The sequence below is a fragment of the Eurypyga helias genome, unplaced genomic scaffold (genome assembly GCF_000690775.1).
Source record: "Eurypyga helias isolate BGI_N326 unplaced genomic scaffold, ASM69077v1 scaffold38159, whole genome shotgun sequence".
In the NCBI taxonomy this organism is placed as follows: Eukaryota; Metazoa; Chordata; class Aves; order Eurypygiformes; family Eurypygidae; genus Eurypyga; species Eurypyga helias.
The window spans coordinates 5,634-31,809 of record NW_010270763.1 but is presented as its reverse complement, the minus strand read 5'-3'; the positions used below and the strand labels follow the sequence as shown (position 1 = coordinate 31,809).

The following is a 26,176-nucleotide window of genomic DNA, read 5'->3' as shown; positions in this document are numbered from 1 at the left end:
GTCAATGAAGAGATCCTGTTCCACCTAGGCGTGGGAGCGGGTAAATTTATCCCGCTCTGGACAATTTCTGTGATATTCCAGGGCTGCCTTGCTTTAGGGGGGATGCAAGGTAAGAAGAGATGGATGAAGTCAAGGAGGTGTGTTGCTGCCACAGTTTCAGGGAGGGGGGAGAGGTAGTTCTGAACTGGTCACAGCATTTAACATACTCTGCTCAGCACAGCTGCTCCTTTGCTCTCCCTTCTGCATCTACGTGGCTAGTGTATATGCATCCACATGTGTTTCCAGAAGAAAGTACACTGCCATGCAAGCGGGGGGTGTGGTGTGTGTTATTTTAAAAAACTGAAACGCTGTTCAAATACAAACAAGTGAGCAACGCAGAAGGAAGCCCTGGGAGGAGTAACATGGTTGGCTGTAGGCATTTTCATGCCTTTCCTCCAAAAGTGGGGTCACCCTGAGTTTGTGAGTGCATCTCCCCCTCCCTGGGGAAGCATCCTCTGCTGCAGGAGCAGCGGAGCCCAGCCAGATCTGTCCCAGCACCTGTACCTGCTGCTGTTGCTCCAAAAGGTATCTTAAAATACACTTGACAGACACACCCCCACCCATCCATAACCTCAGAGTGAGAGAAGTAACACTGTGGGAGTATCCTCTCTTTTCCTGCACCTTTTGGAGGCCTTTGTGTTGTTACAGGGAAGATTTTAGATGCTGTCAAACCAAGAAGGAGCTACTACTGCTCCATGCCATTGCTGCCATCTACTTTGAAACACAGTTAAGCAGACAATCATCACATTTTCTTTATCCCTGCTCCAATATTGTAAAGTACAAGTTCCAAAATAAAGCAACTAGAAAATAGGAAGTCGTAAAAATAACAGATGCCCGTCTCAGCCTTTTCCATCTTGTTTCTACGAGCAAAACACAGGCCATTACATAAAATGTTAACCTTAATTGCAGATCTTTTGCTTCTTCCTCCTTACAACGGTTCATCCCTTTGTCTTCTTCTCTACCTCTTTCTACTAATTTTCCCTCACTCTTATCGCTATTTCTTTTATTGTTACCTTTCTCTGCCACCTCAGGCTTTTTTGTTTCTTCCAGGTCCATTCTTGTTATATATCCTTACTCTCGCTTTATATATTCTTGTGTAGACCCTGACCTAATTCACCATTCCACCCAGGTTTCAGGTCTCACTTTCCACTGGAGTTCACTTGTATTCTAACTCCAGTTACATTTCAGAAATGAAACTTTTTGTAAACTGTAGTTAGGGGTTTCCAATGCTTCCAGGTAGCTAATTATCACCATTACTGAGGATTTAAAGAAATAGTTGGCACGGGCACCATCGCAACTTTAGGGCATCTTCCATCAATACATGGTCTACCCTGCCTATCCCATCACCTATGAAGTTAGATGGCAAGAGTTTTCCCACAAATGTAAATGTACGTCAGTCAAAGCTTAATGCCCCCATGATCTGGACGAGGCAGCCCTACAGCTGGTGGGATTATTGTGGCATCACAGAGGGAGTCACGCACATGTCTCTGGGCAGGGCTGATGTGGAACAACATGCAACTCCTCATTAGCAGCAGCAGTTGACAACCGAGCGCACTCCCTCCATCTGCTACCTATAGCAAGACAACAGGAAACGATGCTGCTATCTCCTGGTAGCTTCTTGGTAGTTTAAGAGGTAAGTTTAAAGCCCCCACTAAGCATGACACAATGGTAGATGAAGCAATGGAGGAGTCCTTCCCTCTCTTTATAGCCAGCTACTGGTTGCAAGAACTGTGAAGGGCAGGATGTGGACAGGACCCTTTAAAAAGGAGCCCACCAAAAGATTAATCATGAATGTAGTTACAGAATGGTTATAAGGAATCTTGTTTGTATTTACCATTGTAACTGTCCACCCTGCCAGACAGTATATGCAGACGCTCACGCAGTACACAGCCGGCTAGAGAAGGCCTGAGCTGCAATAGAATCATGGAACGGTTTGGGTTGGAAGGGACCTTTAAAGGTCATTTAGTCCAAACCCCCTGCAATGAGCAGGCACACCTTCCACTAGACCAGGTTGCTCAGAGCCTCGTCCAACCTGACCTGGAATGTTTCCAGGGATGGGGCATCTACAACCTCTCTGGACAACCCCCACACGGCATCAGTTATCCCTCATCACTTGAACAAAAAATTGTCAGATAAGTTACCCGTAGGACTTTTGGGGGTATTGCTCTGGATTTTGAGAAACAGGCAAGCAAAATTCTCAGAGGTTCCCTATGTCCAAATTCTCTGGAAATCTAGCCCCAAGCTCTTCAGTTTGATGTGGTTCATTTCAGTATGAGAGGGTAACTTGAGTTCATTTTGATTAAAAAAAAAAAAGAAAATTATCCTCCTTACAGACATGCACATAAAGGGGAAAATAATAAGGCCAAAGCCCTTCATGCTATGTTTTAATTGAAGCTGGAGAATTATTAATCAGAGGGCAGGGAGACATTTCAGAACAATCAGTTCCGGCACCGGATACGAAGTACACCCTAGGCCAGCTCTCCACGGCAGGACAGACGGCGAGCCATGCAAACGAATGCCGTGGCAAGAGCGTCCGCCAGCCCAGCCTACCCTTCCAGACCCAGCAGTCCCCAGGCAGAGCACAGGCAGATGCGGGCTGTACGCAGCCACTGCTTGGCAGGGATTTTGTCACCTGCTGCCCCACACCAGCAAAGGCCACGTCTTCCTCTGTGATTCTGCCCAAAATGTTCCATTAAGGGATTTTGCCACTATTCGTTTACAAGTATTAAATTGACCTGAAATTACTGAGGGGTTACTGGGACAGATAATGGCCAGAAATTCTGCAACGTATACCCCCCGTATCTGCTAGAAACCCCACAGGGACAAGAGGTCCTAAACCTGCTACTATAAACAGAGTAATTCTTCTAAAACCCATGTTTGTACACATACTGGTTTTCCGCTTATGGGAGACTGTTTTATTATACTTGCACAGTATATTCCTATTAGGAGCATTTTGCCAATATTGCATGTCAATATTCCTAGACGTGCAAGTTTTCAAGAGTGTTGAATATTCCTTAGTTTTATGAAGAAAAGATTGCAGACTTCAGAGGAATGAATCATAACCACATTGATTTCCTGGATCAGACTCTGTGTTACCACACCATAAGAGTCTGTCTAGAAAAAAACAAAAAACTATGCAAAAATGTAACAAATGTCTGATACCAGGGAGAAGTGCTTTTTCCTAATGAAAACTGCCTGCTTGCTAACTAGCCTTTACTTAGCATTTTTTATTTTTATTTAGAGTGGTCCCACAGGTCTATTAAATTCCCCTACTCTTAAAAATAATTAAAGGCTATGTTAATTATCTAGGATATCTCAATTTATAGATTATAAAATGTAGGAAGAGAAAAAAAACATAGTCTGGAGTAATAATATGCAGCATATTGTAGTTACAGATATTTCCTGTAGATCATTGCTCTACAGTTCCACAGTTTTCCATATTTTCTATTTATTTCCAAAACAGATGCTTCCTTTCAGCTTATTTTGATTCCAACTTGCTGTCCAACAAAGAAGGGTTTCATATGACGCCAAATAATAATGTCATTTATTTACATAATCAGGGCATCTATGAGCAGACCTAAAATTCAAGAATCAGTGAATACTACAGAAAGCGCAGGACAGAAATTCACATTTGCAGCTGAATTTGTTTTGACGGTGTAAATGGCTGTTTTATAATCACTGAATATTTGCAGACAGCTCAACTAAAATGCTTCCTGGCACAGACATTGCTTGAAATTAAATATTGCACACTAACCTTAGAATGATACATTTTTTTTTTTACCAAGAACTAAGCTTATGCATGGAAAACTACAGGTACCACTATCAGACCACCTCGACCAACAACAACAATAAAAAAAAGTACAAAATACTATTTTATGCTGGGCAAAAGAATTCAATTTAAGATGTGTGATTTCTCATATTTAATCAACTAATTGTACCTAGATTTGGAACTGGAATACATCAAACTTATCTGTCAAATTCACCATCCACCAAGAACATTGGAAAAAAGAAAGGGAAGGAGGAGAATCACAGATCAAGTTTGTGACTAGTGTACTTAGTGCTTTTATAGAAGGTGATCTAAACCCCACTGACTCAAACAGCAGGAACAAAACCCAGTTTTATTTCTAGGGTGACTTTTTGCACCCCCACAGCATCTGCAACATCACTGAGTTTCAGTGAGAGAGTATGGCATTTAAAGTTACGCAAAATTGTGCCCAGACTTTACTCCAAAGTGCTTCTTTTAGACAGCCTTAGAAAGAGGCAGAAAGTCATCTTCCAGACGAGCGAGGTATGGCATTAACCCTCTAAGTGATCACTTAGGCGAGTCCTTTTCTTTTTATAAAGGAGAAGCGACTACGCAGAAGTGTTGCACGAGCCTCGTGCGCTCACGAGTCGGTGGGAGCGTTTCGTGGGAGCTGCAACTGCGGCGCTGATGGCAGCACACACCAGCCCCAGCAACATCGCCTCCACACAAGTACTGCCTAGTGTATAAAACAGATTCACAGTAAGAGCTCCCTGTTTTAGGAGGGAAAAAGCTTGTATTGCTATATCATATCACTACATCATAAGCATTTCTCCAATAAGTTGTATAAATTTTTAATCAAGCAAATACTCTCATTGAGCCCAGTTGGTTCACTTGTACTAGGAAGATTTGCAGGACTGGCACCAAATGAACAATAGTCGTAAATCCTCTTTTTCCTTCGCACATGTGTGTAGAAGGAGTATACCCTACACTATTGGAAAGAAGCCTGATCGAGAGAAAATACAAAAACACAGCTAAAACAGATTTTTAAATTATTTTTTGGTGACTGCACAACAGATCATCATCTTCCACCAGTTCTGTTCGCGTCATTATAACCATGGGTCTTCTCCAGTGACTCCTCTGGCACTACTGTAGAAGCAGTTGTGTGACTTTTTGCCATTCCTGCACTAGAGACACTACCATTATTTACTACCCCTCCTGCGGAGGCACGGTGAGGGCTCCGCGCAGGTCTCAGCAACGCGGCTGGCACTACTCAGGCACAGCGCCATGGCTGAGAATTTGAAATCAAGGCACAGGATGAGCAACTGCTGAAATCGAGACAAAATAGGGAAAACACAAGAAAGTCATTAAAAATAAAGAAGCATTCTGGTTGGAGTGGTAAGCACGGCACACAGTAGTTTAACCATATGTAAGTTGTAGGGGGGTTCCTACATCTATCTTCCATGGTGGTTCTTAACCAACCTCTGCAATTTTGCCCTTCCAGCAGCTCCTCAGTCTCTGGAAATTAAAGATGTTGAAATATGTCAGGAATGTATGTTCACATGTCCTCCTTGGCTGCTGGTTTCAAGTGCATGTCCAATTCCACAATGAATCCATTTACTATCCTTTTTTCCCCTCAGTACTTATTTGGGCCATCTTCCAATGCTCGCTGGCAACCCTTCCCCATGGTAGAGTGGTTCCACAGCTGGCCAGATGTGAGACTGCTAGAAAATTTAATTGCTACTTTTAGGGAAGGGGCAGCTATTTTAAGTCGGACAGGCGGCCTTGCCAGCTCAAGGAAGAGGAGGTGGCCATCAGCCTGTCAGCTGCTGTTTTACAGATGATTTCAGCCCAGAGCAAGTTCATTCTGAAACTGGTCACTGGCAGAAAAGAGAAGGCCAACCAAAAAAACCACAGTTAAAAACACAGGGGGTTTTAATGTAATTTAAGCATTTTACCTTCATCACAAAAGGGTGATATATTATTGTCATCTGAGCTCAAAACCTACCCCTTCTACACTTTAGCAGAACATTAGGCATATTCAAACCGATAGTTCTCATTTCTCTTTATTTGAGGTTTTATCCAAAAACAGTGGCATTTTGTGATTATATTTCAACCAGTACTTCACCCACAGTGATCACTACTATAAAGGAAACTCTTCATAAAGGGACTATTCATCCAAAAATGCATATATATATATATTAAATAAAAGTTTTTGTAAAAATATAAAAATTCACGGTTTGCACAGTATGAGACAGAGAATAAAAAAAAAAATCCTACAGTGAAAAATTATATTGAAATATTGAGTAATTACAATGCAGAGTGGAACACCCACACATTGCAGAATTCAGAACCTGCAAATAAAACTGACTACAAAACCAAAATCGGCTTTGTTGACTTTTATCGCCCTAATCTGCGAGAAATGTAAAAAGCAAACAAAGAGAAAAAGTATTAATAGCAAAAGAAAACTGAATTTGAGACTTATGTTTGTAATAAACAAATCACTTGCAACAGAAATATTTCTTCACAGTGTGTGGTAGAAAAATTTGGCACCACCTCCTTGAAACCCTGTGGAAATCTAGTGTAAAATGAATATTTAGCTTCAATAATAATTTATTAACTGGAAGGTTTAATGAGTATTTAGGCCTTAACACTGCAAAAATATGAGTGATGCCCACCCACTGCCATCGCTAAATACAATTATATACGTAGAACCATCTCCAGGTTCAGAATTCAGAAGTCTTCAAAGGACAACTTCTAGATGTGCCTTACAGGGTACATACAGGTTTGGAAGGTTTTCATGGAGGGGGGGGAGGTAAACAATTAATTCATACCAACAGCAAGTGTTTTATTATTGTCAACTTTCAGTAATACGTCTGTGTTACTGGATAATTATTTCAGTTAGGTTTTGCATTGTGGTTAATGCATTAGTCTTGCCATCAGCATGGTAAAGTGTTCTTTTAGTAGCTGAACTGAGGCTATTAATAGGAGAAGAGGAATAACCAAGGAACAACAAAAAAAAATAAATCCCTCATTACTTCTATGGGAAAAAAAGTTAAGATTATTCCTGCACTATTATGACCATTCCCTGTGATTTACTTCTGCCTGATGATCAAACAGTTAATGAAAAATACAGCATTTTCCTAGGTGATATCAGAGAATTTGCCTCATGGTCTTCCATTTAAAATAAGGAGCATCTGAATAACTGTTCACTTTTTAAAAAATGACTTAGCATACATGTGCGATTGCTCTTTCATTTCAACCCTTCAATTCCTCCCATCCCTGGGGAAGATTTTGGTTTGATGAACACAGACATAGCATGACATACTGCAGGAATAAGGAGCAGCCCTGAAAAAAACTCCTTATCTCCTATGTTATGTGTAAAAACAAGTGACTGTTCTTCAAGAGAGCTGGCCAGATTTTCCAGAAGTCTCCAAATAAGGAGCTGGCCCCCGAGCATGCTGCCTGTTAAATCTGAAAGCTCTGTGTGCATTAATAGTATTTACTCAATCCGAAACCCACATTTGTACAGCCAGGACACCTACTCTGCTGCTGTCTTTACCGGCCCGCCCGCGTACAACATCACCGCCAATAACCCGAACCCAAACCCTGCTGGGGAGCGCTCTTTCCAGCTCCAAGGGCTCAGACACACACATCTGTACACTCCACCGAATCTATCGGTTACCAACATAGCACTGTTTCTCTTCTGCACCAGCCAAGTATTTTCCATTTACCTTTTAGCGTCTGAGATGTTAAAGATTTTTCACCAAGGAACAGAAATTTAAAGTTTGGTAATTAATTGCACAATGCAGGTACAAAAAAAAAAGCACTTGTCAGTGCCCCACAGACTGAAGCACATCATGAATTAGCAATTTGCAATTAGAAATTTGTGACTAACAATTTGACCACGATTAACTTGAAGCAAGCATCAACAGTACGAGGTTAGCCAGCCAAATACAATACAGTATTTGCTTACAGCAGTAAACTGTTAATCTCAATATGCTTCTAAAACCAAAGAAAAACATGGAGGAATGCACAAACTGATTCAAATTAACCAGGTCTCGCTATTCATTTTATGAAAAGACTGGGTGTGCCTTGCATCCAAAAGCAACAATTTGTTATGCACTGTAGTGTTACAGCGCTCCACGGCGTAAGTAACTGTTTAAACATCCCAAGCATTCCTAAAATGTTTCACCTAAACATTTCTGCAATAAAATCTTATTGAACTGCTGCTTTTATTAATTTTTTACACACTAGAGACCAAAGGATGCAAGTTTGATTTTTTTCCTTTTCTTCCCTTTTTTTTAAAAAAAACTTTACCTACTAGTAACAAATAAACTATCTCTTTTAATAAAACCTTGGCCTTGAGTTTTGGCCCCTTAATAGTAGCCTACATGGTTGACTACCCTTGGTGTTAAATTTTCTTAAATTGTATTTCTGTCAGTATATCATTTTTTTTAAGCAATGGACCCTATAATAGCAAGCTCTGTTCTGTCAGGAGTACATTTTAACAGCATGACACAAGTATTTTTCACTACAGGAGACAAACAATGATATGTATTACATGCAGTAAACATTGCCTTTGGTACACAGGGTTCTCTTAGCATTCATCTGTCTAAAATTTCATTGTGTCCTGCACAGGGAAAAAACCCTGCCTCTCATTAACTATTGCCGAGGGCTGTAGGTTTGTAAAGTGCCAACAATGCATTGTCACATTTCTCACAAAACAAGGGTTTGATTGAATATTACAAGAACGTTAGAAAACCAGCAAGGTGGATTAGGGGATATTTTAATAGTAAAAACAAAATAACAAGCCTTTCACTAAGCTCTTTAACTAACAATCCTGTAACCAATTTTTTTTTTTCTACTTAAAATAGGCCCCTTCTCCCCAAAACAAGCAAGAACAGGAACTTTATAAAATAAAGATGTTTTTCACTTAAAATAATAGGGTCCTATTATTTTATAGGAGAAGAATGACAATTTTTCTGTGTGAAATGCACCCAACCCTGCAATTTTACAGCATGAGGACTGCAATGGCAGCAGTTCTGAAATTCCCTGTAAATTTACATAGGGGCTGCAGTTCAATAGTTAATCAGACTATTATACTCCCAGTTATTTGGTAAAACAAGTTTTCCGGTGCTGATGCACATGAAGTGCCCTTTAGCTGTGAGGGACCACTCCTGAGAATCTCTCCTCTGTGACATCTTTGCCATACATTATGTGGGTGTATACGACCTCATGAGAGTCATCTGCAGCAAGGTCAACATCTCTTTTTGTGAATCGGCAGGTTGGGAGTGGGCTTATAAACAGCTCAGCACTGGCACAATTCTCCTCCAATTTCAAAAATCAGCAGGAGCGTGGAGCACTTTCAGAAACCTCATCACCTTTGCTGAACTCGAACATGACTTTCATCCGGCACCCTAAACTACAAGCACTATAAATGGGTAACGCGCAGAGAACTATTCACACGAATAAAATCAAAGTATACAAAATTATTCAGACGTAAAAGTGATGCGTTATTTACTTATTAACTGCTCCCTTAAAGAAATAGGACTTTTTTTCCCTTTGGGATAGAATCATCATGGTCAGAAAACAAGCAGGATTGACTTCATTTTTTTAGAGTTTGGATAAATTCATTGCTCCACAAAAACATCTTCTGTGGCAGGCAAATCACTCCCAAGATCTTAGTTGCCTCTATTATAAAAAAAAAGAGAACCAGACATCTTCTCAGCCTCAAGGGAACAGACACCTTGGGTAGCAGGATAGAAATAACGCAGTCCCAGGTCCAAATTTAAGACAAAACTTCCTCCCTCGAAGCAAGTAAAGGCTTTTTAGCTCCTGGGAATTACTGGAAAAGGATTATCGCAAACACTGATTTAAAGTAAGCTGAAAATATCTCGGTTAGATCTTCTGGGCCCGAAGCAGAGAGGACTACGGCACAGGGTAAAGCGGCAGTCTGTATACTGCGGGTAAGGCTAAAGCAACCAACGGATGGAGCCGAGGAGGGACAGAGAGAAAAGGGGAAGCAAGGACCTTCGTCACAAGTGACAAGACTTCTTAAAAGGCCATTATGGAAATTACCAGGGATTTTTATTTCCTGGGAATATTTTTAAATTAAAGTGCTGGGATACAAAACCACCAGCGGCTCGATCAGGAAGGGCTGATACACGACTCTATCCTAGCACATAGTTCCTTCTGCATCTGATGACTGCTGGCTGTTGTCAGGGTTGTTTAATGGGTGGGTTTTAAAGGAAGAGAAATTTACAGCTGTTTCAGAGAGACAGAGAAGAGATCATTTGCTCTACATAGCCTTCAAAAGGAAATATAGAGAGTAGTTGGCATTGGTAAATGCTGAGTTTCCTTGCCAAAGCCTGTAGCCTTATGAGATTCTCTATGCATCTCCTCAGCTGAGCTGAAGAAGGTTTGGCTGGAACAAAATTGCTTCTCACCAGCAACATCTGCTACAAGATCTGGAGATCTCTGTCATAACAAAGCCTGTTTTCAGATTCCTGCCCTCCTGTAGGTGCCGAGTGCCAGATGAAGGGGCTGGAACAGGATAAATGGGCTCCACAGGCCCTGCATCCAACCGAGGCAGAATTGCCGTGAGAACGAGGGAACACAACCATAATCTACCTTCCAAGGGCCCATCCTACAAACTCTGCGTTGGCAGAATCAAAGGAGGGTTCACAGCAGATGTTCTGGATAGACCTGTCAACATTATGCTGAGCTCCTCTGGCAGCTGAAGCAGCACAGGGCTGCAAGGGTACAAAATTAACTTCAGGAACCTTAGGTTGAAATTCTGGCACTGGGTGGGATCACAATTGCTAGGCTTTTAACTGCTCCCTGAATCATCCTTCTAGCCCCCAGTAGGGCCTCTCTGGGGAGGTTCCCACCAGGGCTTCCCTCACCCTGACAGAAAGGAGTCATGCAATAGAAAACCCAGGCTGGGAATGAACAGAAAGGGGACAGAGCCAAACAGTACAGGGCTACCAGAGGCCACCGCAGAGGCCAAAGGAGAATCTGGTGCGCTGTCACATCAACCGACATTGCGCAGAGAGCTACTGCCCGGAGCCTTGCAGGTGCTGATCCTGTCTCTGCCCATCATGACCATTACATGTCATCTCTGCAGCCTGACCTCTCCCACCCCCTCACAACATGAAGGGGAGCTTTCAACTGTTCTGCTCTCCACACAAAAAAATATCTAATAAAAGCCCAGTGTATTTATATAGGGTGGCCCCACCGGGGGTGCTGAGACTGTATCTGGCTTCCCCTTTTGCCTTGAAAGGGCACCTCCTGGAATAGCGAACCATTGGCCCACCACCTGCAGAAGGCTTCATCCTTCTGCGCATTCCACCTCGGGAGGGTGGGTGCTAGGCTGTCCAGAAAGAGTCTCTCAAAACTGGAATGCAGCCCCCTCCATCACTAAAAAAAAAAAAACAAACTAATAATCTGACCCATTTGCATTCCTTCATTTCTGAATAATGCAACGCTGGGGCATCAGTAGCAACTCTGTCTTTAACACTGCTGATCCTGTAAGGGCTGCCAGGTTAATGAGGTTGCTTGCTTTCTTGAGACTACAGAAAAAGCCTGAAAGCCCACAGTGGGCACACGGATGGTAACTGGTACGTAACTGCGTACAAGAAGATGCTCATCCATCTGTCGAGTCTTGCATACCCATTCACTTCAACTCTCCTGACAGACAGAGGACAGTCTGACTTCAGCATCCACAGGTGACATGGATAGGAAACCTTTCCCCCATCCACTGGCTTGTACTATAGCAAGTAGACTCATGCATTTGCTACAGAGCCCTCATAAAACTAGATTTAAAATTATTTCACCTTCAATATATGGTCCCAGACACTTCACAACGGCTGGAAAAGTTGTTGCCTTACCTTAAATAAAAGCACATGAGGTTAAAAAGAGAGGCAAACTTCACATGCTGCTCACAGCTCTGTAGCAATGTGACACAAAGTTTTTGGTTAGTGCTGCTTTTTGGTAACACTACCACATGATTTTAATCTATAGACTAACAACAGAATGGCAGAGATAATGTCTGGTGAATTGACCACAACCCCACTCCCCATCCCCCTGTGCTGCTGGTGGGGGAAGGTAGAGAAGCTGGGAGCAACGCTGAGCCCGGGAAGAAGGCAGGGGAGGGGGGAAAGTGTTTTTTAAAATCTGATTTTATCTCTCATTGCCCTACTCTGATTTGATTGGTAAGTAATTAAATTGATTTTTCTTCCCCAATTCAAGACCGTTTTGCCCATAACTGGTGAATGATCCCTCCCTGTCCTTGTCTCGACCCACGAGCCTTTCCTGGTATTTTCTCCTCCCTATACGACCCAGGGGAGGAGTGAGAAAGCGGCCGCGTGGTGCTGAGCTGATGGCTGGGCCTAATCCATGACAATTGTTAAAACTCACAAACTAAAAATTCCGTGCTTTGGTGCAAGCAGCGACTCAGCCTGGGTGACTTTTTGGAACCACTGCAGCAAGTTGTGAATGATGTATGAAATGAAAAATCCCTGCTCACTGCACACAATTCAGATAGTAAAATCTCCCTGAAGCATTAAAAAAAAAAAGGCACTTAAATGTGTCATTTTATTTTTGTCCTGTGCTCAGAAGACTCCCTCATCTCTCACCAAGAACATGCAGATACCTCCGCTATCACCAGGGAACGGGAAAGCACACTCGGAGCTAAAGTAGACTGGTTCAGTTCACACAGTGTTTCCAGGAAAAGATACAGGAACCCAGAGCAAACCAGACAGAATTATACTGGAGACATGTTCAGGCCTCTCTCCAAATACACCTTTTATTGGCATTTTTTTTTTAAGGTAATATCTAATCTCATCAGCCTGACTCTTTAACTTGATTGACCTTTGGAGATTGCATTAAGGAAGCAACAACAGGATGCTCAATATAGTTAGGACCACGAGAAGAAACATTTGATATAAATACCATGTGTGTGACTAGACATCGTTTATGTTGGGACAAATATAGCAACATGCTTTAACTTCCAGCCTTTATTCTTTCTTGCCCCTTTACTGGAACCTTTTTCCCATCCTGCCTTTCAGTACAGGCCTTTTCAATCTGTCAGAGCCAAATGCCTGCTGCCATAATTTAGCCATCCTCTGACTTGCTGCATGTGCTGCTTTCTAGCAAGCATCTGTTATGTCTTGCATATCCTTATAATGGAGGAGTTTTAGAAAGTGATAGGACTTTTTTCTGGGTTTTTGGGGGGGAGGCAACAGTAGTACAGAACAGAGAAAGGTTGGGTTACTCCCAACAGGGATTTCTTTCTTATCAAAACTTCTGCATACGGTGGGCAGCCTCTGTTCACACCCCCACATCCAGAATGACAGAGGATCTCCAGAACAAATCTTGCAGCACGACCGCTCAGTTTGGAGCGCGCAAACTGTCACTTTTTCCCAATTGCTAAAAAGCGGGGAGTTGGCCGGTATACTGGTGTTCCCTATGAGCACAAGGAGGATGGAAAACTGACAGCAAGACTGTAAATCTACGGAAGAGTGATCTGCCCAGATGCAGCTGTCTTGGTGGCTGCATTTAGTTTTAGGAACAGAAAGCAGCGGTCCCATCTAACGACAACTGATGTTGTCTTCTCTTGACAAGCCTTCTTAAATTTCCAACTTAATAATTATTCCTCCCCAAATATTACTGATAAGGAAAGACAGTCGCCTACAGTAGCGTCTGTCATCTTTGGCGTTCTGAAATTTCAGGGAAAGCAGAGAAAAGTATGCAGCTGTTAACACTTTTGCTTCTCTAGCTTCTTCATACGAAAACGAGAGGCACACCTACTTCTGTCCCTCGTGCACAGAAGAGGGAAGAAGTGACTGCCGTGGTCACCAGACACATGCCACCGAAGCAGGTGCAGACAAGAAGAACTTCGCAGGGCATCCTCTGTCCAGCAGCAGTAGCACCTTCCACAAGCAACACCGCAGAGCAGCAACTGTTGCATGTTGGGTTGAGTTTGTTTGTTTGGGGTTTTAGTTTGGGTTTGTTTTGGGTTTGGTGTTTGTTTCTTTTCCTAGGACCAACCAAGAGGTAGAACAGCAAATACACTGGCAATATCTGGTCTATTCCTCCTGTCAGGAAGATGCTAACTTTGGATGTCACCACCATATCCAGAAATCAAGGCACTGCTGGAAGCTCATATAGCATGTGGGCTATGGAACTGTCCTTTTCAGTGCCTTCTCTCAACACAGAAGCACAGCAGGTCTAGGTTAGATTCAGTTCCACATGAGGTCAGCTAGAGCTTGCAATCATTTTCTAAATTTCTTTCCTCCCCATAACAATTTTTTTTTTTTGAGTGGAAAAGGAATATTTGTCCCTCTACCAGTGTTTTGATACTCTGCTAAAAGCAACACTACGCTGCTTACATAATATTGACAGCATTTCACAACTAAACCAAACATGAGGCATGTAGGAGTTGGTGACAAGGACTAACTTTTCCAAAATCCACACCTCAAAACCAGAAGGATCAGCTTATGAGGAAAGAATTGGACTTGAGAAGAAAAGGATTTGTGGTGGTTAAAATGAAAGCATCAGGCAAAAAAAAAATTAAAGAGTGGTTGTACATTTGCTTAAATAACCCTACACACGTGTATGCACACACATGTATACAATAGATTAAAATTACTTTTTCAACAGACCACAAGGAAAACTGTCTACGTGCAACACAGACTACATGCTTAATAATAAGATTACTTAAAATAGTTGAGAGTTATTTGTTGACACAGTACATTGCTATCAAGACTGATAATCTGAAAAATTACAGTACATTTTGCAAACATATACTAGCTTTTATTCAGAGTAAACCTCAATGGTCTTTTAGAGGAGGCAGATCTGTGTAAGGAAGGAGGAGAACTGGATGAAAGCAATCTATCTGCTTACCACAGCAAGAAGAGGTTCTACCTCTTATGCTCACCCCTCCAAACTATTCCAGGGCCAAGCTCTTAAAGACCTTGATGACCTTGATAAGCTTAAAGGTCTTTTCCAACCTGAACAATTCTGTAACTTGCAATGGACACTTTCACCTACCCTGTGCATTTCAGATGTGCTCTTATATATGTATATTTTACCTATAATTATCAGATGAGAACGCACCTAAAAGACCCAAGGAATAGGAGGAAGCAGTACGATGCAGTTACAGCTATTACAGGAAAACATCCAGGCTGTTCTGCACCTGGATACGACGAGTAATTGGGACCCTGATAGGGACACGTCAGGGATCATAATGAAAGGCCTGAGAAGAGGACAGAAGACACCCATTGTTGGATGTCTGCTCACGAAGCAGTTGTTTCTCTTTGTTTCGCTCACTGACGCTCTGTACTGGAGTTTCACTCCGCATTATGACTGAATTAGGTAAGGAGGTGCCGGGGGAAGCGCTCGTGGCTAACTTCAGACTACAGCCTGGCTCATTAAAACCAGCACAGTTGCTGCAATGTTTGCAGCATTTCCTCTAGGTTTCAAGATTGTTTTAATAAGTGAAATTCTGAGCAGAAAGAATATATTTTAATTTACTTTTCAGTGTTTCTTGTTATAAGTATTCAATGTCACGCTGGATTTTTTTTTTAATACTCTATGGAGCATAAAAATGCATTAATTTGGTATCTTAATAAAAATGAACACATCCTTCTAGAAGCCCGAAGCTGCTAAGTACACAGGACAGGTTCATTAGCACAATTTTGCAGCATGAAGAGAAAGTGAATTGAGAACCCAAGACTCACAAACATCAACACAAAATCCCAGGGCTTTTGAATAAAGTTTTGTCCCACCTCCTACCGCTCACTGTCTCCCAGGAAAACCATGGAGAGCAGAGTCCATGAGTTGTCAATATGTGTAGAGACAAGCCAAGCGTTCAACCCCTAAATCATCCACTAGCGGTTTGATTTGGGGGTGGTGGTATGTAGAATTAGCATACAAATAAGCATCCTTTCCATCAGAGAGAAACAGGGCAAGGTTGTTACAGGTGTCAAAACTTTGATTGACATCCTAGACATGGCACCAAGGTGCCTGGCCAGAAACGAAACTGTAGGTTTGAGCTTTTCCTGGAGCAGGAGGCCAGGAAGGGATGTCATGCTGTGGGTAAGGGTAATCGCTGCACAGTACATTGCCCAGGAATAACTAGGACATAACAATTCAAGGCAAGTTTGAAGGCAAAGCCATTCCAATTGAAAATATTTGGCTTTACTGAGCCATGTTTCTAAACTGATAGGCCCTGTAACTTTCAATAGGATTATTCAGGGTACACCAAGTCAAGCATATAGTATACATTTCTAAGATTCGAGTTAATATTGTTTCAGCATAAAATGTTCTTAAATGTATCAGAATGCAAATTAAATTAGGAAGCCAACAAAAACTAGTGCAAACCGGCTCCTTATTGAGACTGCCTTCCCCCTTCTTGACATTTTGTATAAGGCAGACACATTAGGCTCATAAAGATTTCTTTGGGGGATTTTTTTGTAAACCCAAATCTCAGATCCTAAAAACTTCTGAATTCTGGAAAAATTTGTTTAACAAATTAAAAAGTGGAGAAATGCAATTTTTTTTTCTTTCTGGGAAGATGAACTTTTAAGTTTTCTACCATCTAAAAAAGAAATCAAAAACTTATTTTTTAAGGCAAATTTTGAGAGAGAGTAGTAGCTCTGAAGGTAACAGTCCTGCTGACTTCAGAAAAACAATATGTAGAAGCAACCATACTGACAGAAGATGAGAACTAAAACAGTAATTCACAGTGATTGCAGCTGTTATTACCATCCCTAATCCGTAGCCTGTAACTCACTTAAGCTATCATTACCTAGAAATCCTTCCTAAAAAATGTATCTAAAAGACAAAGCCAAGTTCAGCGATTGTTACCTGAACTATTTTTAGAAATTGATGAGCAATAATAAATTCCTTTGTTTCTTAGAGCAGATATATTTAAAGAAGGGGGGGTTAATTATCGAATCTGTATTGGCATCAACTTTTCTCTGATACGTATTTCTCTCTAAAGTATCTGCAGAGAAGCAACATCATAAAATAACGGGTTATTTTATACCACGGTAGAAAAAGAATATTGTTCAATGCAAGGTTACAGAATAATAAATACCATTCAGTAAGCTAGAACCTGAGACTGTGTATGCTGATATTTATGGCTTGGAAGCTTGTCTTGAACGAAAATCAGGTTTGATTCACAAGCATTTTGCACATTTCAGTATCAAGAGAGAAAAGTGATAACTCCTGCACATAAAGTCAAAACATGTTCAAAACAAAGGTGCGATACGAAAGCAGTGATACAAGAGCAAGGGGACATTTGCTACCTGGTGTAGTACAGCGTCTAATTAGTCCAATACATCGTCACTTACAGTATATCCAAACGTATAACTTGACTTATTCACTTACTCTCACCTCCCCCAAACACAGGAAAGATATAATAAAATCCCTGATGTTCTCTGCTCTCACCCTCGCCCCCCACCTCCCAGATTATTTTATCTTCACACGTTGTGCAATTCTCACTTTCATCCACTATGTGCCAACATAAGACATTATCATTTTTGCAAAAGAAAAGATGAAAAGCCTAGATTCCAGTACTGCAGAATGCCACTTCACTCAAGACCTGCAGGAGAATTTCCCGAGGAACATCATTCCAGAGCTGAACGTGCTCTTTTTTACAGAAGCAGCGATTTTCTGCTCACGAGAAGTTCCCTTGTGTTGTGTTTTGTTATAAACTGGATAAACAGGGTTCACTCTAATCCCAAAGGAAAATATTTTACAGTTAATAATTGAGGCCATTGTGCTCTTTGAAAAACAGGTGCTAAACACTCTCCAGTTGCTGGTAGCTGCATTTCTGATGGGAGGCTGGAAGAGGGACTGAATTATCAATACGCTATTCTGGCACTCCATCACGACATTTTAGCACATGCTTAAATTAAGGCTACAACTAACCTCACTGACTGTGACGGGGCGTTTTTTGGTCTGCTCAAGTACCAGCAGCTCTTCCATCCATCCTTTTTCGGGAAGAGAATTTCATAGATTCATACATACATCTAGAAAACCAGCATATTCTAGAGGATACTTAAACAGCCTTTTCTCTTTGAAAATATGAATGTACTGATAGCCATACCCATTAAAAAAAAAACAAAAAAAACAAAAAAAAAAAAAAAAAAAACAACCAAAAAAACAATCACACACATTGATGCTGAAGTGCCAAAGGCTATTTGGTTCAGTATAGGCAAGAAGCAGCCTCAGGAAGGCATAAACCAACAGTTACAGGGAAGTAGGTGTAAAACATGCAAAGCTTTTTGACAACGTAGACTCACTGCTTCACATATTTGTGTCTGAAGAGAACTCAAAAATTAAAGAATATTTTGACCAAAAAAAAAAATCTTTTGACTATTACTTAAGATTTATTTAAAAGGTCTTCCATTATCATATTAAGGAATCCATTGGGAAGTTAGCCATCAGGAACCCAATGCATTTAGTTAGGCATACCAAAAATGTGGATTCTTAAGGACAGCGATAGTTAGGCCCAATTTCATATAGAAATCATTTGAGTATTGCGTACTGCGTATTTTGGTTTCCCAATCCACCGTGAATATACTTAACTTCAGTGAGAATTGAAAAGAAAAGCAATACCTGAAGTCATGAGAGCTGAAAGCGTGTAACAATGACCATTTCAAGAGCCAAGTCTCAATTACCTATTATGAAATTTTACATAAAATTTCTGTTTCCAGGTGAGCAGTATTTGAAGTTTTCACTTTGCTCCTGACTTTACTTTTAGGAAAAACAGCTAAGCTTGTTATATATTATTTAAACATATATATGTATTCACACCAAGAAGGCATGTTATATATCATCTAGAACATTTGAAGAATATAGCAAATACAACATAGTTCAATAAAAAAAATGCCTCTTTTTTTAAATTACAGAGTAGAGACTTTTTTTTTTCTGTTTTGGGCAAAATATCCACAAAAAAACCCCTGCAAAATTAAAGTTTCAAACAAATTAAATAATTCTGATTTTTTTTTTTTTAAGGAACAGATATGTAGCAGAAATCGGAACTTCTTAAAGGCTTATCTTTGCTAGGCAAAAAGAGCTAAAAATTCTTCTACAACATTATACATAGATGCATTGTTTCACATATGCTTCCGGCCAAAAATGCATAAAGTTTCCAATTAAACCTTGGATGTCAAATCACATGTCATAATATAGTTGAAAGTATTTACTCCTGAAGTAAATAATTTTAATAAGGGTATTATTTTAAAACATATTTCATAAAAATATTAGTCACAAAGTCATGTCTGAGGAAAAATTCAGCAAGGAAGAAACGAAGAAAGTTCCACTTATTTTAAAAGCGGTTATAGAAGACACTAAACAGACCTATAGAATTGCTAATCTTCCAGCAAGAACATTATCTCATCCTCTGGCACTGCAGACTTACCTAGGCTGCCCCAAAATCACCACTTTGATTAAGCTTTATTGAGCTGCTCTAAATTGACAAAATCTTTGTAGTAAAATAATTTTCCATCAAAATACACCGTACTGTAGTAAGGTAATGAAGAGCTGTAGGACAGGCTTTAAGAGGCACTGTACTTTCATCTGAAAAGTCTCCTGAAATTCTTTGAACGTTTCCAGGGGATTAATGAGGTATTTTGACAACACACGAGAAGCGTCTGGTTTTCAAGAAGCCTTATAAGAGGGAACATTCACATTCTTGGAAATTAAACTGTGTATTTTAAGCCACTAAAAATAACCCAATTATTAAAAATTTGGCAGCTCTGAAGAAAAATACCAGCAGACACGAGGAAACACATGGAACTACTGAAGGGCGTCAAACTTGAGTACACACATTTTACAGCATTTCAACATGACTTAAACACCAATTTTAACAGCTTAATTGAATGTTTCTTATTAAATGCTACCACAGATGAACTAAAATAAGAACAAGCTAAACTAGCCAGAGTGTAACTAAATCAAAAGCATTATTCTTTGCAAGTTGGGTGGATTAACTGTGGGCACGTGCATTATGCTCCTTGTAGTAGCCCCTCATCCCTTCAACAACCGTTGAGGTGTTTGGATGGTTTCAAAACCGTTGGCAATTAGTTGGAGAGTATTCTTGCCCCTTTTCTTTTCTAAGGCATGCTAAATGACACAATTAATGTAAATTTAGGAGACATTCATTTTACACAGCAAAATTAGACCAAGCAGACCGTTACACCTACCATTTTTGTATATATTTAAAAATATTTTTAGGGCCTATTCCTGCAAACTAGTACTCCCTTGAATGCTTCAGTGCACTGGAACAGGGATATTGGTGTGTAAATAAGGATTCGGTTCCACAAAGCTCTAGTGAGGAAAGCAGAGCTTTCTTAAGGCTCACTCTTCAAGAATCCCCTTATTCAATCAAGCTGGGCAAGAAGCATATGGAGGTGTCATTCTGAAAACACCTTATAACCTCTGAAAATATCCATTTAGAGTGTTTACACATGCATTTAAGAGACCTGATACCTCAGATGTTTGCAATACTTAATGTGCACTTTCCACCACATGAGAGAGAAATAGGATCTCCTAATCAGTACCAAGCCACATTTAAGTCTAAGTAGTCCTACATAACATTTTTTTAAAATAATAATGGCCTTTAGAGTGCGAGCAGTTGTACAGGAAGAGGCTGCTGCCTCAACTCTACTGTTTTCAGTCTGCACCCATTCACAAGCTAAATATTTTACAGAGACAGCATCTTTACGATGCTTATGGTTGAACACTTTCTGTAGTCATGTCTCATTTTTTCCAAGCTCTCATCCAATTGATATGCTTTAAAAACTTGGCTTGTCTCGGGGTCTTCAAACCAGCAAATGGAGAAGGAAAAAAACCCCACCATCCCATGATCTGCTTCTTTCTTCAGGAATAATGATCAACTCATCTTCATAGCAATTCAGTGGTATTTTTAAAGTATGCAGTATATTTACAAGGTTGGGCGGTGGCGGGGTAGACTTTTGTGTCACCATCCCTCCTATCCCTGATAAAGTCCTGGATGTGTTTAAGGGAAAAAAATCCACCCTAATACATTAGTTTTGTTAATCCTTTTCCTATGATCTGTTTGCCTGGCTAGGGAAATTATGTAAGAAGTAATAAAAGTTACTTTTTTAAATAATTCAATTTCCCTGTTAAGAGATGGATTTGGAAAAAAAAAAAAAAGAAATAAATCAGAACCCATATCCTTTGTGTTTACTAAGAGATACGCACTCCAACATTTAGTGTCATGGAGCTGGAGTTAAAACCAGAAACGGTGAAGATAATTTAGCTGCATGAATGCCTGCTCTTCAGTAAAATGCTGCCAAAATTAAATAGGAATGAAACAGCACTTTGTAGTCATTGGTCGCTCAGCGGGGTTTGCGTAGTTAAAAACCTAAGTGAAAAGGGTGATTGACCTACATTGCTACTAGCTTAGCACAGCTGTACTTTCATATTTTCGCTGCATCCGAGGAAGCTCATTATTTAATACAACTGAGTTACATGTAATTGTCGGTCTTTCATTTTACACTTTTAGGGGCCAGATATTAATCTCAAATGTGCGGCAGGCATTACTGTGCATCTGGAAATAACCACGGCTGCCCATCCGCACGCAAAGCTGAGAGACGGGACTGCACACAGTCGCACCTGAAATTAGGAGGCTGCCCAGGGGTAGGAGGACCTCACAAATATGCAGAAATCAAATGAGCAGATGGAACAGAAAGCAAATCCCTTGGCACCCCAAAGGCAAACGCTTCGCGGTTTCTCTGTTGTTTTGAGCAGAAGCAGCCCCCAATGCACAACCAAAGCACATTTCACACAACTCATACCTGCGCTTTAAATAAGTAATAACATTCCAGTTAACAACCAGTTTGACATGTTAACAGCCCTTGGGCTGTTAACATAACGACTGGTCATTAATGGCAGTAATGACAGATTTCAAAGGGAATATTGTGCTTGTAAATGGACATGCTGCCAGTCAGAGGAGAGGATGGAGCAGTATAGGCTGGTACATTAAGATGTCACTGTACAGCTCTGGAGGGAAAAAGGAAAAGGAAAAAAAAAAAGAAAACTTCTTGCATATTTCGCTTACTGTAAATGGACTTGAAATATTGGCGTAAACCTAAGTTCCTTAAATTAAGTCTTCACTTTCTAACCCAAGAGTCTATAAGCAGGAGACAGAAGCCTGCAGGGGAATTATACTCTGCATATCATTTTCACCAAGTGTGTTATTTCTAACACAGAGTCCTTTCTTTACTCAAGTCAGTTCTCATCCTTCCTGCTGCGGCCACCCTAATACCCTCGGTGTCGCACGCCACCTCCAAAACCACTGGCGTGACTCACACGAATCGGATTCAAGGGTAGAGCCGCTCACACCCAAAGCATCTTCCAAGCTCGTTACCTCATTAAAGATTTCTTCCATCCCCTCAGCCCCCACCAAACCAGAGAAAAAGATTTTAACATGGGAAAATTAACCAATTTCTGCGGCCACCCTAATACCCTCGGTGTCGCACGCCACCTCCAAAACCACTGGCGTGACTCACACGAATCGGATTCAAGGGTAGAGCCGCTCACACCCAAAGCATCTTCCAAGCTCGTTACCTCATTAAAGATTTCTTCCATCCCCTCAGCCCCCACCAAACCAGAGAAAAAGATTTTAACATGGGAAAATTAACCAATTTTACCAAAGGAGAGAGCTAAAGCAAAGCAAGTTTTGAAGTTCTGAGGATACAGAGTATTTTAAAAAGCACACCAAAGTGGGTACCTCAAGGCTCAAATACAGAACGAGAGCGTGCATCGGGGCTGAGGGAGCGTTTAGCTTTTTTGGCAGGCATCTCTAAATGAGAGACACTGGAAGTATCTTTGCAAAAAGCCAAAGACGCAATCACACAGTTTGCGAATTTAACCAGGAACATTAAAGCACCCAAACTGGCTACGTTATTGCTTACAGCATCTGTAGAATGGCTGTCTTATTGAAAGACATAATGAACACAGAGAGACAAGTTAATAAGCGATTTTACTCTTTATAGTATCGTACAAACCACATATCCTCTAGAGGGCACCACATAAATTAATAGGAAGCTAGAACAGTTTTGTACAGAGCAAAGACTCCCTTTATGGTTAAAAAAAAAAAAAAAAATTAAGGGGATAGCTTGAAACTGTAATCAAATCCTAATATGATCATTAGTACAAAGTAATTTGTCCTTTAAAATCATATCAAATAGGTTGCTAAATATGAAAGCTTATTTGACTACAAAGCTAGAGAACATTTAACCAGTTTCTACATTAGCATTAAAAAGATCACTTTTATAGGTTCACTGCATAACTAAATAGATAAGACGCAAGGAGGCAAATGACTATCTGCAATTACCTTAAGTACATCAGTTTGAAGTTTAGTGTAAATACCAAGTTTAAATCTATGCACTCACAAGAATCATTAAAAAAGAAAGGGCTCATGACAAGACAGCGTCATTAAGACTTGATAAACCTGGAGGAAAAAATAAATCAGAAACCTCTTAAAACTCATTATAGGATTTCTCATGTATACTGGCTTCACTGGTGCAATATATTGTATATGAACAAATAACTGAAACACCAGTTTTGAATGTGGTCATGACAGACTAAAAAAAAACCAGTCTCCTTTCTCTGAATCACTTAGTATGAATTTTAACAATCTGTTAGCAAAATACATACTCCTGTTAGACCTTCCAAGACCAGAAAGCAACAGAGTGTGTGTACGTACCTGTGGCAGGGAAATGCTCTGCTCGTATCTCTACTACTAGGTCACTTTTGGTTTTGACTCTAAAACACCAGAGCTGCTACACTAGCACTTGGGAGATCCGGTAAGTCCAAAGACTCCAGTAAGTTTGGAACTCAGATCAGACAGCCACTGCCGAGTTTCCACGCTCATGAAGGCACTTGTAGAAAGATTCTTAACATGGGTTTTAAAAATCAGGGTAAGTGCTACCTTCCCCCCAGGAGCTGTTCCAACCCCTCTCTCTAAGACACACACATTAAGGTCGCAAGTGATCTAGGTTCATGTAGAACAATTCCCTTCTATTCAAACAGTTCCCTGCCAGTTTTTAAAAGAAAGGTTTTGTTACCTACTTCTTTGCAGCTTTAACACAGTGGCTTTAAGATGCAGACTCTATGCTAAATTCCCAGCACTCTATCTTGCGTTCAGTTTGGAGTTTTAGTGGTAAAAGTACTCTGCTACCCGTTAAGTAGTCCAAGCCCACGCCTGAAGAACGTGACCGGCCTTGCAGCCCCAGCTCAATAAACGCACCACGCGTTTCTGAGGGTTTTTGTTCCACTCTAGAAAAAAACAGGCTGTAATGCGGACAGCCAGAGTACCAACACTTGCGAACGCTTTAGTCTTGATTCCTGTTCCAACCTACCCATGCTGTACAACTTGGGAACCGATCGGTGTGCGGGAACCTCCTACTTGGTACCTGTACTTAAACTGCACTTGTAAGTTAACGTGTTCAAAGTGAATTTTAATTTTTCCCCAATGTATTACTGACTTGAATGTCCCTTTAAAAGGGAAAGGCTTCACTACAGGGGCAGGGGAAATATTCCCAGAAGTTCACGTTAGCCTGGAGCAGCTAGTCTCATTAGACACTCTCTACAGGGAATGGAGGAAAGGTGCTCCTATAGGAAATAGGTGCTCTGAATCACCCCAGAGGAGCCTTTTCTCTCTATTTACTATTGAGAGCCTAGGGAGACTCAACTTCCTAATTAAACTTAGGTCCTGCAAAGTAGACCTATTTAGTGACATACAATCTGCAGATAAGCTGTTCTGGCGCCGCTCATCAGCACTTGGCTGTGAGTTATACCTCAAATACTTTTGAGAACGTAGATCCACGAACAAACAAGAGGACAGAAAATCAGGTGATGACTTGTGACCTCTGAGAAGCAGCAACAAGTTACTGGGCATCTCACCCAGGTCTCCGAGTTCAATCAGGACCGGAGTGGCTTTAAGCCAACGAGCTACATGGTTATTTAAGCACAGGGAAGGCAGTTGGTCATCTCAGTCCAGCTTCTAACAGCCAAACGGCTTCCAGTGCTACAAATGAAATCCCTCTGGCAAAGGAACGGGATGAAAGCGCGTAAGCAAAGACGAGTGAAGTGCTCCTCACCCGCGGCATTCAAACCCCGTGCGCAGTCTCAGGCCTCTATGCCTGGGCACCGCTGTGCTGCGAGGAGGAGGAGACCACCAGCTCCTCGGGAGCATGGCGCTGCTGGAAACGTGGCAGGTTTACTCCTCTGAGGATAGGACCCTACTACCAGAATGAGACAACTGTCAACCACCCACATGACCTGGTTACATGTGCTTTTTGGTTCAGATTTTAGTTTTATCTCCATGCTGTAGTATTTGTATTCTCATCCTCAGCACTTGCTCAGCCTCACAGCCCTCAAGTGTTACTTATGCAACAGTGATGACATAGGAAGGGCTGAACAGATTTAGCGAGTTTGGCAGTGAACGTAAGAAGGACATGGCCTACCTCAGATAGTCTCTGCGACAAAGGATAAGGTTGGCTTTGGTGTACAAGGTAGAGCCCACCTCCCCCAGGCGACAGTCACAGCAGGCACATTTCAGGCAGTCTTCATGCCAATATTTGTCCAGGGCCTTTAGAAGATATCGGTCTTTAATCTTACGGTTGCAGCCAGCACAACCTTTCGGCTTGGTGTCTGGCTGGACTGAGAGCATTTGTATACCTGAAATACAAGAAGACAAGGGAAGAGTGAAAACAGATATTCTCTGGAGTGCAAGTCTCGTCCTTTTCTGCCTCCACCTCGTTGCTCCCCCCACACCCAGTTCATTAAAAAGGCAGTCGCATAGATAGGATGAAATAACCTAGATAGTCCACAGCAAGCTGAAAACAATGTTAAGATAAATTTGAGAGCAGAAACTTCCACTGCTCCATGTTCCACAGGTTCTCTTTAACACCTCATTTACCTGGTCTCTTTGCTGAAAAGAAATAGGATTAAAAAATTAAAATGAAAAATGGAAACAGTTCAGTTGAAAAGTCATCCACTTTCACCCAGAGCATCCAATATTTAGCAACCAAAAAATTAAATAAACAGACTATCTGTGATGGCAAACCCAGCTAAATCTACATATTTGGACCTTTTTCCACTATGTGTAAAAAATATAAAAGCACTCCAGATTCTAAAGAAGAAAGAACTAAAGCTATTAGAGGCACAGTGCCAAAGTTTCAGGGAGGTTTGACATAGACATTTTGGTGCTGGCGAGGGGTGTTTTGATTTTTAAGATTTCAGTTCTTGTTAGACACATGAATGAAGCAATAAAATTTCCAGAGACGTCAGTACCAGCATCTCCAGATACAACCTGCAGGTCCTTCTGAAATAAACTGATTTTAAACAAAC

The 26,176-nt window shown here is 41.0% G+C and overlaps 1 protein-coding gene across 1 annotated transcript in view; it reads right to left on the bottom strand.

Annotated features, from left to right (window-relative positions):
- The window catches only part of LMO3 (LIM domain only 3 (rhombotin-like 2)), a 49,123-nt gene extending 23,620 nt beyond the window's left edge, over window positions 1–25,503 (bottom strand). The window contains exon 1 of the mRNA XM_010158572.1: window positions 25,291–25,503. Within this exon, the coding sequence (XP_010156874.1) occupies window positions 25,291–25,496 (206 nt within the window). The 5' untranslated portion in view covers window positions 25,497–25,503. The remainder of the gene's footprint in view (window positions 1–25,290) is intronic.
- Window positions 25,504–26,176: the final 673 nt, after the last annotated feature.